Source organism: Emys orbicularis, chromosome 15 (genome assembly GCF_028017835.1).
Source record: "Emys orbicularis isolate rEmyOrb1 chromosome 15, rEmyOrb1.hap1, whole genome shotgun sequence".
NCBI lineage: Eukaryota > Metazoa > Chordata > Testudines > Emydidae > Emys > Emys orbicularis.
Window position 1 is genome coordinate 1,848,208 of NC_088697.1, and position 12,380 is coordinate 1,860,587.

The window sequence follows — 12,380 nt, forward strand, 5'->3', positions numbered from 1 at the left end:
AGGGCAAGACAGGGACGCCCTGCAGAGTCACACCCAGCTGGCGGGGCCCCCTCCTAGCCTGACCTCCCCTCCCCGCACTCACCTGTACCGATGCACAAAGACCCCTTTGAAGATGGCGTTCATCATGTTCTCGATCTCCTCCTGCTGTTCCAGAAGCTGAGACAGACACAGGCGTCACCCACACCACTTCTGCGGGCTCTGCTCCTACCAGCCCAGCACCCGCCCCCAGCACCACCATTCCCCACCCTGCCCCTACCATCCCATCCCCACTAGTCCAGCACTCCCTGGCACCATGCCCCCACCCCACCAACCCAGTGTCCCCTAGCGCTGCCCCTGCCAGCCCAGGGCCTAGCCTTCGCTCACCTCCCTGCGCTTCTCCAGCAGTGCCTCTAACTTGTCCGTGGCCCTGCGGCTCGGCCCCTTGCTCCTCTCGGCCTCATACTGCCGCTGGTTGTTGTCTTTGTGCAGGCTCACGCCCAGTGCCACCCTCACCAGCGATGTCATCAGCTTCATGGCTGGCAAAGAGCATGGAGTGAGCAAAAGGGGGAGCTCTGCATGTACCCCCGTTACGGATCCCCAGGATCAGGGCTACGGCCCCCGCTTTGGAACGGTCTCTAGAAGGAACCCTTCAGTGTGTCAGACCCCCAAGGGGTCTCCCTCTTCTTTCAGGGGAAGCCAGGCGGTTTCGCTGTGACACTCACATGCTTCTGTCAGAACAGCGGGGTTTATTCGTTAAGTGGCACACAGCACAGGAAGCTTAGGGGCATCTAGAGAAATGAAGGTTAAAGCATCGTCCATTCTGGGTAGCCTAGAGCCCAGCCACGTTGTAGGGAACCCCTTGGTTTAAGCTCTGTCTGTCCGTCCATCCGACCTCCTGGGCCAGACTCCAGCTGAGAGCCCCGACACCTTCCAGCAGCCAACACTTGTCCCCCCACCTCATCTAACGGTTTGTTCTGGAGCTGGGGAAATGCCGTTAGCCTCCCTGCTGAGAGGTGGCACCCACCCCTCAGTCTCCTCGCCTGCCCCGAGAGCAAACAGTCACCGCCCGCCCGCTTCCCCCGGCCTGGGTAACAATGCCGCCTACAGGGGAAACTGAGATACAAACAGGACTCATAACGATATTACAAGATACCCTCCCACTCTCTTCTGCAGAGAGGCCATCTGGGGGCTCCCAGCCCCCTGAGCCCATACAGGAATGCCCTGCAGCAAGCCAGGATTCCCCAGACCCCAGCTGTCTCCATTCTAACCACCAGACCCCCCTCTATTCCCTGCAGTGGGAGCAGAACCCAGGCACCCTGCAGATGCCACCCACGTCCCCGGGGCGGGACTCACCTGCGAGGGTGCTGGTGTGGCGGAAGGCGCGCACCTGGGAGTCGGAGAGGCCAGTGAGCAGGGAGATGAGGGTGTCCATGAGGTACTCGTCGTAGATGATGCTGTACTGACAACGTCGCACCAGCACAGTCACCAGCTCACAGAATCCCGCCTGGAACTTTCGCCAGGGCTGGGTGGTCAGGACCAGCGGGTACTCGGCAGAGTCCTGCAGAGGGGAGGAGAGGGAAGGCACGAGGGGTGAGACTGGCGTGAACGTCGACGTGCCCAGTTACACCTACGTCTGGCCATTTTCTCGATACGGGGGTCGTGTGTGGTCTCCACTGAAAGCTAAGGGTTAGCGGATCGCCATGGTTACTGAGAAATGTTTGCACAGGAACTATTTTAAGAGAGATGTAAAATATAGACTCATTCTGTTCCAAAACTGTGGGAGCTGAATTACGTCATCTGAAGCAGGGTGCGTCCCAGAGCTAACTCAGCCAAGAGCGAGGATAATTAACCTCTTTTGACCCAGCCCAACCCTGTGTTTACAGTCTGGGCAATATGCAGGCCTGAGCATTTAGACAGAAGAACCCCCAAAAAAACCCTCTGAGTAGGGAACCCTCAGGCCTAAGCTGAGGTTAATGAAACACCCTCATTATGAAAAGAGACAGAAAGTCTGGGAGAAGGATGGGCACAAGATGTGATCCACTCTGCAGGCAACACTCCGTCAGCAGGAGTGTCTGATGAAAAGCGGATCCCAGCTTTCTGGACTGGACAAATGCTGTCAGGACGGACCATTGGGTTAGAAACACCTTATGAGGCTGCTAGTAAATACAGGCTACAGATTGCAAGTCAAACGTTTCTTTTCCCTGTACCCTTATGTTTCCAAATCCGTTTCCTGGCTTTTATTTGAATCTTTAGCTTGAGCTTTGTTAAATCAGGAGTGTTGAACAGAGGAGAGGCTGGTGGAGCAGGGCGTGCCGCTTCCACGGGGCAGCAGGTGTCCGGAAGATAAGGGGCTGGGCACTCGAGTGTAATGAAGTGGGGCGTGTGGATTGCTAGCCCGCACTGGGAAAGAGGGGGCTTGTGACAGCCCAGAGTGGAACCCCTGTGCTGCCAGCAGTTTTGGGAGAGTGTACCCCAGTGGGCACAGAAAAGGCTCTCTCATACACCGTAAGCAGGGGGTAGCGATTTACCAATAGGCATGGGGAGGCACCGCCCACTGCCCCCTATGCCAGCCCCCACGCTCCTCTGTCTCCTCCCAGCCACCCTGCCCCTTTACAGCGGATGAGCTGGGCCTATATCCAGGGGGCAGCATCCCAGTGAGTTCCTGCAGCATGACCCCTGTCCACCCCACTGGAAAGGACAGTTACCTGTTCCGTAACTGGCGTTCTTCGAGATGTGTTGCTCCTGTCTATTCCACAGTAGGTGTGCGTGCTCACCACGTGAACCGGTGCCGGAAGTTTTTCCCTTAGCAGCATCCGTAGTGGGGGAGCACCGCTGCGACCCCTGGAGTGGCGCCGACATATCACGCCAAAAAGGGGGCTGCATGCTCCCCCCACCCTCAGTTCCTTCTTGCCAGACAACTCCGACAGAGGGGAAGGAGGGTGGGATGTGGAATAGACAGGAGCAACACATCTCGAAGAACACCAGTTATGGAACAGGTAACTGTCCTTTCTTCTTCGAGTGATTGCTCCTGTGTATTCCACAGTAGGTGACTCCAAGCTATACCTAACGGAGGTGGGTAGGAGTTCTGAATGATAAGTGTTAAGGGTTACCCGGGCGGAGCACCGCCCTACCAAACCCGGCGTCATCCCTTGCTTGGGAGAAGATCGCATAGTGCGATGAAAAAGTGTGGACAGAGGACCACGTAGCAGCCCTGCAGATGTCCTGAATAGGGACATGAGCCACATAGGCCGCGGACGAGGCCTGAGCTCTCGTCGAGTGCGCCTTGACAATAGGAGGTGGGGGAACCCCAGCCAGGTCATAACACGTGCGTATGCACGAGGTGAACCAGCAGGAGATCCGCTGGGTGGAAACCGGTTGCCCGCTCATGCGCTCGGCCGTAGCAATGAAAAGCTGAGGGGATTTCCGGAATGGCCTTGTTCGATCTAAGTAAAAGGCCAGCGCCCTACGCACATCTAGCATGTGTAGGCATCGTTCCTCATTGGAGGAATGGGACTTAGGACACAGGACTGGCAGAAAAATGTCCTGATCCATATGAAACGCCAAGACTACCTTTGGCAGGAAGGCCGGGTGCGGGCGAAGCTGGACCTTCCCCTTATGGAAAACAGTGTACGGGGGATCTGAGGTGAGCGCCCTAAGCTCCGAAACCCTGCGGGCTGAGGTGATAGCCACCAAAAATGCCACTTTCTCCGATAAGTGGGACCAGGAGCACATGGCCAGGGGCTCAAAGGGTGGCCCCGTAAGGCATGACAGTACCAGGTTCAGGTTCCACGGTGGGACCGGGGGTCTAGCATAAGGGAACGCTCTGTCCAAACCCTTTAAAAACCTGGAAGTCATATGGTGGGAGAACACAGACTGTCCCACCACCGGAGGGTGGAAGGCTGAGATGGTTGCCAGGTGCACCCTGATCGAGGAGGGGGCCAGCCCTTGGGTCCTAAGGGACAGGAGGTAGTCCAGGACCAGCTGGAATGGAGCAGACGCGGGGGAGGAACCTCTCTCCCTCGCCCATATAGAGAACCAATACCACTTAGCCAGGTAGGACCTCCGTGTGGACGGCTTCCTGCTCTCAAGCAGGACCCGTCTAACAGCCTCGGTACACCTCCCCTCCTCCGCATCTAGCCACGGAGCAGCCACGCTGTCAGGTGGAGTGGGGCCAGGTTGGGATGGAGAAGACGACCTCCCTCCTGGGAGAGGAGGTCCGGGCGTAGCGGCAGCCTGCGAGGGGGGGCCGCCAATAGTTGCAGTAGGGTCCCGTACCAGTGTTGACGGGCCCAATCTGGGGCTATCAGGATAATCCTTGCCCCGTCTGATTTCACCTTCTGTAGGACCCTGCCTATGAGGGGAAAAGGCGGGAAGGCGTACATCAGGGGCCCCGACCAATTGAGCAGGAACGCGTCCGTCATGGCCCCGTCGCCCTCTCCCACCCTGGAGCAGAACCTGGGACACAGGCGATTTTGGGCGGTGGCGAACAGGTCTACCTGGGGAGCACCCCACTGTAGGAAGATCCACTCCGCTACCTCCCTGTGAAGGGACCACTCGTGTTGATTTGAGAACACCCTGCTCAGGCGATCTGCGAGCGTGTTGCTCTCGCCGGGTAGGTGGAACGCTCGGAGGAGGATGTCGTGGGCTATACAGAACTCCCACAGGAGTTGGGCTTCCTGGCATAAGGCCTTGGAGCGCGTGCCCCCTTGCCTGTTGATATAATACATTGCGGTGGTGTTGTCTGTGAGGACTCTGACCACCTTCCCTTGTAAGTGCTGGCGAAAGGCCAGGCACGCCAGGCGCACAGCCCTGAGTTCCCTGACATTTATGTGCAGGGTCAGTTCCTCGGGTGACCACATACCCTGGTCCTGAAGTCCCCCACATGGGCTCCCCAGCCCAGGTCCGAGGCATCCGACACTAGATCTAGGGACGGAGAGGGCTCTCGGAAGGGGATATCCCAGAGCATGTTGCTCGGGAGGGACCACCATTGTAGGTCTGCCACCACCATTGGTGGCACCGTGACGACCTTGTCCAGGCCGTCCCTGGCCTGGGAATACTGGGAGGCCAACCAGAGTTGGAGGGGCCGCATCCGGAGCCTGGCATGTCGCACCACCGAGGTGCATGCGGCCATGTGGCCGAGGATTTGAAGGCACATCCGAGCCGTGGTCACTGGGAAGGCCATGACCGAGGCGATGAGGCCTTTGAGCGCCTCGAACCTGTCCCTTGGAAGGGAGGCCGTGGCCGCCCGGGAATCTAACAGCGCTCCTATGAATTCTATGCGCTGGACCGGTACTAATGTGGATTTTTCCTCGTTTACCACTAGTCCTAGAGCTGAGCAGGTGCGTAGCAGGAAGGTTATCTGCTGCTGCACCTGGGACCGGGACTTGCCCTTAAGCAGCCAGTCGTCCAGGTAGGGAAAGATCTGCAGCCCTCTCCTCCTGAGGTGGGCCGCTACCACCGCTATACACTTCATGAAGACCGTGGGGGCTGTCGAGAGGCCTAAGGGGAGGACCGTAAACTGGTAGTGGTCCTGACCCACCAGGAAACGGAGGAAGTGCCTGTGACCCTCGAAAATGTGGATGTGGAAGTAGGCATCCTGGAGGTCCAGTGCTGCAAACCAATCCCCCGGGTCTAGGGAGGGAATACTAGAGGCCAGGGACACCATGCGGAATTTGCAGCGAACCAAGAACTGATTGAGCTTCCGCAGATCGAGGATGGGCCGAAGCCCGCCCGTCGCCTTCGGGATGAGGAATACCTGGAATAGAACCCCTTGCCCCGGAATTCCCAAGGTACCCTCTCCACGGCTCCCAGGGAGAGGAGGCGCTGTACCTCCTGATCCAGAAGGAGCGCATGTTCCGGGTCCTCCGCCAACTCCCTGGCCGGAGGGCAACTGGGAGGGGGCGACACAAACTGCAACCTGTACCCCAGGGATATAGTGTTGCGGACCCAGTGGTCCGTAGTAATACGGAACCATTGCAGACTGAAGGCAGGCAAACGATTGGCAAACCTGAACTTTATTAACTGGGGGGGGGGGGGTTAACCTGGCAACCGGCCCGGCGACCCCCCGCAAGCAGTCAAAAACGCCGCTTCCCCGGCCTCCTGGCCTTAGAGGGCCCCAAACGAGGGGCCGAACGGGATTGGCGTTGTGACCGGCACCTCTGTTCCCGCTGCTTCTTAGGCGGGGACTCATATCTGCCCCGAGCCTGTGGAGTGGAGGTGTGAGGCCTGGGCTTGTCCTTGGCCGGCGGGACGTACAGGCCCAGCATCTGCAGGGTGGTATGGGAGCCTTTCATCCCGTGCAGACATGTGTCTGTTTGATCAGCAAACAGGGCCCGACCGTCGAATGGAAGGTCCTGCATGATCGACTGGGACTCAGCCGATAGTCCAGAGAGCGAAAGCCAGGACGCCCTTCTCATGAAGACCGCTGCGGCCATCGAACGAGCGGCCGTGTCCGCCGCATCGGAGGCCACCTGGAGCGCTGCTTTAGCTGCTGCCGTACCTTCATCAACCAGAGCCCGGAACTCCTTCCTGTCCTTCTCGTGGAGGGAGGGCTCGAACTTGGGAAGGGATCCCCAAAGGTTAAAATCATATCTGCTCAAGAGTGCCTGGTGGTTGGCTACTCTGAGCTGAAAACTCGCAGACGAATAAACCTTTCTCCCAAAGGAATCCAGCCTGCGAGCATCTTTGTCCTTAGGGGTCGGAGCGGGTTGGCTATGTCTCTCTCGGTGGTTCACTGACTCCACCGCTAGAGAGTTCGGAGCTGGGTGAGATTAGAGATACTTGTGCCCCTTTGTGGACACAAAGTACTTCCGCTCGGCCTTTTTGGAAATAGGACCCAGGGATGCCGGGGTCTGCCAGAGGCCAGTAGTAATATTGGCCACCCCCTGATGGAGCGGGAGGCACGCGCCCCGGCGTCGAGGAGGTAAGGACATTGAACAATGTGTCCGATGGTTCCTCCATCTCCTCAGCCTGGAGCTGGAGGTTTGATGCTACCCTCCTGAGAAGCTCCTGGCGGGCCTTGAAATCCTCCTGAGAGACCGGAGGAAGGGCAGCCACAGAGTCATCCGGTGCTGAGGAGGTCGGTGCCGCAGTGTCGTCGGCACCCGGCGGTACTGGTAGCTCGACGTCCTGACCCTGGGCCCGAGTCAGTGCCGGAGGGTCGGTGCCCACTGCCTCATCACAGTGCCGAGGCGGTGACATCGGCTGGGCTTGGGACGCTCCCCCCACGGAGCGGGGTCCCGGCGGTGCCGGTGCCTGGGGCCACGGTGCCCACAGGCACCACTGTCCCTGCCAGGGAACGGCCTGGCCCTGGGACGCGAGGGGGCCCGGAAGGGCCGGCTGGTCCTGCGGAACCGAGCGGCTCGAGGAGGGGCGGCTGCGTGCCGAGGCAGAGGTCCGGGACGAACGCACGGTGCCGTATGAACGGCTGGAGCGGTCCCGAACATGACGTCTCCGGCCCCTGGAGGAGGACAGGTAGGAGTCGGGAGTACTGTCTCTGTATTCCCTGCGGCGCCCAAGACTACGACGTCTCGGTGCCTGGGACTCCCGTGACAAACTCTGAGCATGGCGCCTTCCACGGTGGGTGCCAGAGTATGAACGTCGGTGCCGCCGCCGATGAGACCTGTCTCTGCGGGTAAGGCTCGAAGAGGAGCGGCGGCGCCTTTTAGTGCCACCCCTACGGTCTCCCGGAGAGAAGGAGGTAAGCTCGCTCACAGACGACCCTGCTCGCGGGGTGGAGGCGCGCCTTGGTCCGTGGCTCGGCCCTTCGACTCGGGACGGAGCCTCGACCTCGGAGATGTCCGGAGAAGGTTGATGGGCACTCAGCGGTGGCTTCCCACGGGATCGGGGGCCCGACTGAAGCGGCGCTCCCAGCACCGGAAGCGTCATGATGTCGCACGCGGCCTGAGCTGCCTCCAGCGTCGAAGGCATTCTCACCTCTGGCGAGGCGCGCGTGGACGGCACCGGACTACTCCGCTCCACCCGAGTTGGAGGTCTCGGTCCCGATGGGGATCGTGGGCTGCCCAACGCAGGTCTGGCCTCACCCCAATCTTTCTCCCGGCACCGCTGAGTCTTCCCTTGCTTCTTAGAAGGGGAGCGGTGCCAGGTTGTCGACGGGGCCTCGCTGCGCACCAACGACGCGGTACTGGGCGCGGAATCAGGACGGCGCACCAGAGGCGCTTCGCTACGCGCCGAGGACGTGGTGCCCGGCGCGGGGTCGGCTCGACACGCCGGTGCCGGGGCTAATGCCGACTCCATTAGGAGAGCTCGGAGTCGGATCTCACGCTCCTTCTTTGTTCGCGGCTTGAAGGAGCGGCAAATTTTACACTTCTCACTAATGTGAGCCTCGCCCAGACAGCAAAGACACTGATTGTGTGGATCGCTTCTGGGCATAGAGTTGCGACAAGAGTCGCACGACTTGAAGCCTGGGCCACGGGGCATGCCCCGAGCCAGGCACCAACGAAAGAAGTTTAGCAAAAAAGTTCAGTGAGACTGGACACTACTAAGGCTATAAACGCTGCAGCCAAGGCTGGAGCACAAAGTTCCGACTACCTTCACTGGCAGCAAGAAGGAACTGAGGGTGGGGGGAGCACGCAGCCCCCTTTATGGCGCGATATGTCATCGCCACTCCAGGGGTCGCAGCGGTGCTCCCCTACTACGGATGCTGCTAAGGGAAAAACTTCCGGCACCGGTGCATGTGGCGAGCACGCACACCTACTGTGGAATACACAGGAGCAATCACTTCGAGAAGAAACTAGGGTGACCAGACAGCAAGTGTGAAAAATCGGGACAGGGGGTCGGGGGGGTAATAGGAGCCTATATAAGAAAAAGCCCCAAATATCGGGACTGTCCCTATAAAATCGGGACATCTGGTCACCCTACTGGAAACTCTACCCCTACCCCCTTGGGACCCCTGCCTGGATAGGTCCTCCCTCCCCTGCCCCACACACTGGGCACCTCATCAAACTGCTCCGTCAGCTGCTGGATGATCTCAGAGTTTTGCTGCTTCCTGAACATCTCCGGGGTCACCACACCTGCCAAGGGGAGAGAGGTGAGAGCGGGCGGCATGGAGACAACCAGCCAGGACTCCTGCCCTGGGCTCCCCACAAAGCTGCATGAACCCACAGGCTACCCAGGGATCTCTCAGCAGTTCCTCCCCTGGCAGAGGCAGGGAATGGGGCTCGGAGCTCACCCTAAAAAGAGGTGTTGGGGGCAAATCCAGAGGTGGGTACCAGTGCGAGGAGCTGGGCTGTGCCACACACACACAGGTGGGTACAGGGCTGGGCCAGGGATCTCAGGATGCAGGCCCAGGGCCTCTCACCTTTGCAGCCGCAGGAGCGGATGACGAAGTTGACGAGCTCCAGGAACCCGGCTTCCTTGTTCTGCTTGTAGCTCTCCAGCCAGTCGTCCACCACGGACTTAGGGGGCAGGAGACATGAAGAAAGAGACAGAAGGAGAAGTAGGGGTTACGCAGGGCACGGGACACAGAGATAGGGCCTAAGCACCCAAAGTCAAACAGTGAGTCAGCAAGGCCGGGGAGAGAACCCAGGAGTCCTGACTCCCAACTCCCCCTGCTCTAACCCACCAGCCCCCACTCCCCTCCCAGAGCCAGGGAGAGAACCCAGGAGTCCTGGCTCCCAGCCCCCTCTGCTCTAACCCACCAGCTCCCACTCCCCTCCCAGAGCCGGGGAGAGAACCCAGGAGTCCTGGCTCCCAGCCCCCTCTGCTCTAACCCACCAGCCCCCACTCCCCTCCCAGAGCCAGGGAAGAGAACCCAGGAGTCCTGGCTCCCAGCCCCCCCTGCTCTAACCCACCAGCCCCCACTCCCCTCCCAGAGCCAGGGAGAGAACCCAGGAGTCCTGGCTCCCAGCCCCCCCTGCTCTAACCCACCAGCCCCCACTCCCCTCCCAGAGCCGGGGAGAGAACCCAGGAGTCCTGGCTCCCAGTCCCCACTGCTCTAACCCACCAGCTCCCACTCCCCTCCCAGAGCCGGGGAGAGAACCCAGGAGTCCTGGCTCCCAGCCCCCTCTGCTCTAACCCACCAGCCCCCACTCCCCTCCCAGAGCCAGGGAAGAGAACCCAGGAGTCCTGGCTCCCAGCCCCCCCTGCTCTAACCCACCAGCCCCCACTCCCCTCCCAGAGCCGGGGAGAGAACCCAGGAGTCCTGGCTCCCAGTCCCCACTGCTCTAACCCACCAGCCCCCACTCCCCTCCCAGAGACGGGAGAGAACCCAGGAGTCCTGGCTCCCAGCCCCCTGCTCTAATCCATCAGACCCCACTCCCCTCCCAGAGCCGGGGAGAGAACCCAGGAGTCCTGGCTCCCAGCCCCCCCTGCTCTAACCCACCAGCCCCCACTCCCCTCCCAGAGCCAGGAGAGAACCCAGGAGTCCTGGCTCCCAGTCCCCCCTGCTCTAACCCACCAGCCCCCACTCCCCTCCCAGAGCCAGGAGAGAACCCAGGAGTCCTGACTCCCAACCCCCCCTGCTCTAACCCACCAGCCCCCACTCCCCTCCCAGAGCCAGGGAGAGAACCCAGGAGTCCTGGCTCCCAGCCCCCTCTGCTCTAACCCACCAGCTCCCACTCCCCTCCCAGAGCCGGGGAAGAGAACCCAGGAGTCCTGGCTCCCAGCCCCCCCTGCTCTAACCCACCAGCCCCCACTCCCCTCCCAGAGCCAGGGAGAGAACCCAGGAGTCCTGGCTCCCAGCCCCCCCTGCTCTAACCCACCAGCCCCCACTCCCCTCCCAGAGCCGGGGAGAGAACCCAGAGAACCCAGGAGTCCTGGCTCCCAGTCCCCCCTGCTCTAACACACCAGCCCCCACCCCCCTCCCAGAGCCGGGGAGAGAACCCAGGAGTCCTGGCTCCCAGCCCCCCCTGCTCTAACCCACCAGCCCCCACTCCCCTCCCAGAGCCGGGAGAGAACCCAGGAGTCCTGGCTCTCAGCCCCCTGCTCTAACCCACCAGCTCCCACTCCCCTCTGAGAGTCGGGGAGAGAACCCAGGAGTCCCAGTGATACTCCAGTGCAGTGACATGGGGAGGATGGAACCAGGGGGATGAAGAGAGTGTGGTTACCTCCATGGCACTCTTCGCCAGCCTCACTACCTCAAAGAGGTTGCTGGGCTCTGGGTTTCTCTCAGCCAGGCTATCCCCATCCCTGCTGGCATCTTTCCGGGGTCGCTTGGCTGTCTGGGGGAGGGGGGTGAGGAGAAAAGACACCGGCTGAGCCCCGGGTTCGAATAGATCACAGCTTCATGAGACGTGTCCCAGAGAGACAACACTGAACCCATGATCCAGGGAGGCTGGGGTTCCTGCCCTGGCTGGCCACAACAGGGGGAAGGGGGAGGCTGGGACCAGGGTCAGAAGCTCCTGGGCTCTGCTGCACCTGCATCACATCAGCTCCATGGCACAACGCTGGCTGGAGCAGAAGAGCTGGGATCAGACTGAGTGGGGGCAGAGAGAGGCTGGGGGGGCACAGAGGACCAGGCTGAAGCTCAGGGGGTTGAGGGTGTCCACATGAGGGGAGGCTGGGGAGCCATGGGGGTGTACCAGGGTGCAGTTCAAGGAGCTGGGAGACTGGAGAGGTCATGCATAATAGGGTGCCTCTCTGGGGACTGTGGAGGCGCCAGCCAGGGTGCGTCTCTGGAATCTGCGGGAGTGCACACCAGGGTACATCTCTGGGGACTGGGAGATTGTGGAGGCGCATACCAGGGTGTGGCTCAGGGGGCTGCGGGGGCACATACAGGGTGCAGCTCAGGGGACTGTGATACCAGTCAGCTCTGTGTTCTTGGGGAACCAGGGCACAGTATCCAGCCTGTCCGACTCATAAAAGGCACCCCCACCCCCAGCCTCTGCTTAAACCAAAACCCGTCAGAGAAAAGACTTGCAGAGAGCAGTGAAGGGCTGATGGGAGACGCACCTAGACCCCTCCTGACAAGGGTGACAAGTTTAAGACATCCCCATTTTCATACAGAATGGAGAGCAGAGACAACTCCCCATGCCTCATCTGCATGAACGATGGGACAGGGATTAGCATAAATAAAGAACAGAGAACCGCAGGGAACCCTGGGACCAGAAAAGCAGGGACGCACTGCATTATGGGAATTTCTGCTCCAGACGTTAATGGACCTACGCCTGCCCACACCCAGCTCAGCAATTATCAGACCAATTCTAGTAATGAATCCTTGATTAATATCCAAAACTCTGCAGCGGCCTAGTTGCATTGGGAGCTCCCTGGAAAAAAACACCACCCATAGCCAAGAGTGATCAGCTCCTAGACTCTAGCCTAAAGAAAACCCTGGCATCATCAGTTTACCCATAAACAAACCAAGTGTTCTCCCTTGAACCATTGTTGTTTCCCTACAAAAACCCCTACCTGTGCCCAAGTCAGGGTTCTGATGCTTAGATCCA

The 12,380-nt window shown here is 60.2% G+C and overlaps 1 protein-coding gene across 1 annotated transcript in view; it reads right to left on the reverse strand.

Annotated features, from left to right (window-relative positions):
* Window positions 1-12,380, reverse strand: part of STAG3 (STAG3 cohesin complex component) — a 40,611-nt gene that overhangs the window by 24,545 nt on the left and 3,686 nt on the right. Inside the window, exons 3-8 of the mRNA XM_065417364.1 lie at window positions 11,046-11,159; window positions 9,299-9,395; window positions 8,935-9,011; window positions 1,333-1,537; window positions 364-515; window positions 83-156 (exon numbers count right to left, since the gene is read on the reverse strand). Of these exons, the coding sequence (XP_065273436.1) occupies window positions 83-156; window positions 364-515; window positions 1,333-1,537; window positions 8,935-9,011; window positions 9,299-9,395; window positions 11,046-11,159 (719 nt within the window). The remainder of the gene's footprint in view (window positions 1-82; window positions 157-363; window positions 516-1,332; window positions 1,538-8,934; window positions 9,012-9,298; window positions 9,396-11,045; window positions 11,160-12,380) is intronic.